General features: G+C 50.4%; 1 protein-coding gene across 1 annotated transcript; it reads right to left on the bottom strand.

The window, feature by feature from the left end:
- Nucleotides 1–541: 541 nt before the first annotated feature.
- Nucleotides 542–1,927, bottom strand: LOC119439953 (neprilysin-1-like). Its single transcript, XM_037704914.1, has one exon. The coding sequence runs from the start codon at nucleotides 1,925–1,927 to the stop codon at nucleotides 542–544; it is 1,386 nt and encodes a 461-aa protein (XP_037560842.1).
- Between the last annotated feature and the right edge of the window lie 1,865 nt (nucleotides 1,928–3,792).

Below are 3,792 nucleotides of genomic sequence, written 5' to 3'. Positions count from 1 at the left end.
GAAGCACCGGCATGGAGTAATGTCGTTCAAATAAAACGTACGTATCATCTGCGCTTTACGCGCAAGGGCGCCTAATTACTGTTAGCTAGCACTGTATCAAAATTATTTCATTGGAGGAAAACGTTAAACGGCAAACAGCAACTTTTAAAAGAGAAAGTGCTTGACAAGCTGCGTAACTTAAAAAGAAAAGCAAAGCAACAAGTAATATTTCATAATGACGAGTTGACTTAGTCGTCGTACATTTATTGCCTGTTTTGAACAAAGACTTTGCAACGAAAGCACGAAGTATATATGCTGCACAACGCATTGATGTAATTTTTACAAAGACAACAGAATACGAGTGGTACGACTGCCACTCATTAAAAAGTTTTTTCTAATGTATACCCAATGCTCGTTTAAAGAAGTTGCTTCATATCAAAACACATACATCAAAATGTTTAGCTAGTACTATATATAGACAACGATAAATATCGCATGTTCCCGCGCTCCACATAAACTGCAAGACAATCTATATAATGGCCACAATCAAGAATAAAGGGCTTTAAAATATGTCGCACGTTTTCCGCAGTTTCATGTGAGACTCGTCGAGGCAACCGAATGCCTGCGAGAACTCCCAAGTGTTCATTAGCGGTACGTTGCAGCGCATCTGGGGCGGCGAGTAGCGTCGCTTGACGCCCTCGGACAGCACGCTGCTTTCACGCGTCTCCTCCGAGCACCACTTGTGGCAGCTGCTGATGAAGAAAAGCTGATCGGCGAAGTAGACGCGCTTTCCAAGCCTCTCCGCGCTCTGCGGCTCCAGTGTCTTGAAGGCATCCAGCGCCTTGCGCATGCCACCGGCGTCGGCGAAGTTCTCTTCCTTGGCCGTGTCCCCGAAACGGATGCCCGTGGAGGCGAGGCTCACGTTGTTGTACAGCTGCTGGAGGCAGGCGAGCCTCGCCCTGAATGCGGAGCGAGAGCGCTCCGACCACCATTCGTCACCGCCGAACTCGGGGTCAAAGCCGTGCGTAACCTCGTGGCCGATGACGTGTCCCAAGCTCCCATAGTTCATGGGCGCCGGTGCACGTAGGTCGAAAAAGGGCGCGAACAGCAAAGCCGGTGGAACGACGATGGAGTGTTGTGTGGGCACGTAGAAGGCGTTCGCCACAATCATGGGCAACTGTGACCGGACTGGCAGGAACGTGGGGCGTGAAGTGCCGAGCAGCCTAGTGGCTAAAATGGCTCGCGATCGCTCGGCGGACAACAGCATCTCTGTGAAGCTCCCGCGAAGCACCGGCAGGTACGAGTATAACGAGTCGAGCTGTGCCAACGTCGACAGGCTTTGCGGTCGTCCAAGCACCGTGTGGAAGCTGCCAAGCTGTCGCAGGCCCTGCTGCCGCGTGGCGTCGTCCGTCCAGCCGAGTTTAATCCACCCAGTGTGGGTTGCGTTAAAGACACGCGAGGCGATGCTCCGCACTCCGGCCGTCTTGTCTGGTGGAAAGAACCAGCGGGCTAGCATATCGCCAGTCGCGTAAGAGAAGCGCTCCGCCGCCAACGTCACACATCCACCCATTGACAGCAGGATAGCCCTGATGTCTCTACCGTACTCGCTGAGCTGTACGCGCGTTAGTGCCTTCGATGACAAAGGCGCTAAGTAACGGGCTAACATGATCGCCGCGTATCCCCGTACAGTTATCGAAGCTTGTTGTTGCAGCAGCAAGCGGCCCATAAGACGCAGCTGTAGGCTTCGCGTTACTCCTATCTTGTCATTTTGCGACAGCTTTCGGTCAGGAGACAGTGCACGGTTCACGGCGTTCAGCAACAGCCGCCCCTGGAAGAACTCCCCCGAGTATTCCTGCACGCTGCTGAAGCGCACGTAGGAAAGGCTCGCGCCGACGTTCTCGCCTAGCACCGGCAGCAGTGCTGTGGATGCCATGTTGTCCAGGGCCATCAGCCGCTCGATGACGTGTGGGTCCGGTTCCCTGCGCCACGAGTATCCATTCTATTGCGATATTTTGCGAAGCACGGGAGTTAGGGAGGAAAAAAAACAAAAAAAAAACTTTGGCTTCCTTTATTTAGCTGACGACAACGTGGGTACTCGATTTGTTAGTTCTACGGAAAATGATATATATTGTGCCCATCGCAAGTGTTTGCATGCTGGTACGTTGTCTTGCTCTTACAAGGAATCGACACTGTCCGTATTCGCATTTTTTCGCGCTCCTAACTGCTCCTTCTATGAAGGTTGGGGAAAGCAACGCAAATTTCTCTTCAAATCTTACGCTTCCGTGAGAAATAAGATAGATACGAATGCGTATTTAGGCGGCCAGGCCCAACGAGGACAAGAAAACTACAACTACAACGCTACTGCTAGCTGCGGGACTGCATTATCCCAAAACATACCGGAACAAATATTCGGAACTAGATGAGGCATGTGTATGCTGCAATAAAGACCCAGAGACCACTCAGCACATCCTAATGGAATGCGAAGGGATTCACCCAGCCCGAACCGTAGGTAACGTACAACTTCCAAAAGCGCGTGAATGAAGAAGAAAACATCAACCGATTAGCTGTAGAGATTAGCAGGATACTTTTAAAGTATTTGTGGGAAAAAAGCGGGAAGGAGATTGATACGACCTGATCTCTGAAAATTCTAGGTAGCGGTACAAGGCAGATTTTGGAAAAATAATAATGAAAGGTTTACTAAAATAAGTATAGTAAAAAACATGTATTAAATCAAGCAGGCTAGGGGACTATTTGTCACCGCCCCGTTTCAAAGGGGATGCCATTAAATAATCACAACCATCACCTCTACGTCAGGGACACAGTGCACCATGCATGCGCTGTTTTCGCGGCATAGTTCACGTTTTCGCGACTCAGTTCTCAGAAACTCGCTTTCAAAACGCTGGAGTGAGGAAGCGCGGCTGCAGCAGCGAGCGAATTGACCTGATGCTGCATCTCACATCGACGCTAACGTTCTCTAAAAGCTAGGTGGTCAAACCCGGCAATGCGGGCTAGCTAGCTCAGGAATCTCTGGGTGGAATGTGCGGTGAGCACCCAGATTCCTGAGCTAGCCCACATTTTGTTCCCTCCTTTTTGCAATGACCTTGTCGTTTGTGGTATGAACTGTACTCATCATGTTCACGACACGACAATCTTTCCATTGAAGGTACAGGATGTTATGATCGCGCAACCATCGTATGTCGCCGCGTCGAGCTTTCTTTTCCCATCGTGCATCTTTCAGTTCGGTAGGAAATCCTCGGCGATCCGAGGATTTCTGGCTTGCGTGTGGTTCCGCCAGCCAATGTCTTTCGGTCGAGGAGATGACCAAACAGGCGCGTAGAGGTATAAAAATTATCCATAAAGATCCTGTACCCCTGATCAAAATATTTTTCACATAGCTGGCAAACTACATCAAAAGCCAACCCATTTGACCCTGGCTCACGCTTGCCGGTGTATACGCTGAGCTGTACGGTATATCCGGTGCCAGGGTCAGCTAGGACCTACAGCTTGTAGCCCCATTTTGTGACTGTCTTTGATATATTGCCGGATGCCAGACCACGCCCTTTCAACTTGACCATGCGCTCATCCACGGAAAGATCACGATGTGGCTGGAAGAGCTTCGCTGACACTTGGTTGATGTGCTGCATAAGCCACCATATGTAGCGGAGCTTTTCTCTTGCCAGCTGACTGACATCGTCCAAGTCTGCAACTTCTAGCATTGCCAGCAGAGCTATAAACCGACGTCGCGGCATGTTCCGTGGTGGGAGGAGACCACCCCCTGTACAGGTTTCCCACATTCCAATAGTTTCAGCCGCG

The sequence above is a fragment of the Dermacentor silvarum genome, chromosome 2 (genome assembly GCF_013339745.2).
Source record: "Dermacentor silvarum isolate Dsil-2018 chromosome 2, BIME_Dsil_1.4, whole genome shotgun sequence".
In the NCBI taxonomy this organism is placed as follows: Eukaryota; Metazoa; Arthropoda; class Arachnida; order Ixodida; family Ixodidae; genus Dermacentor; species Dermacentor silvarum.
This window is presented reverse-complemented; position numbering and strand designations above follow the sequence as displayed.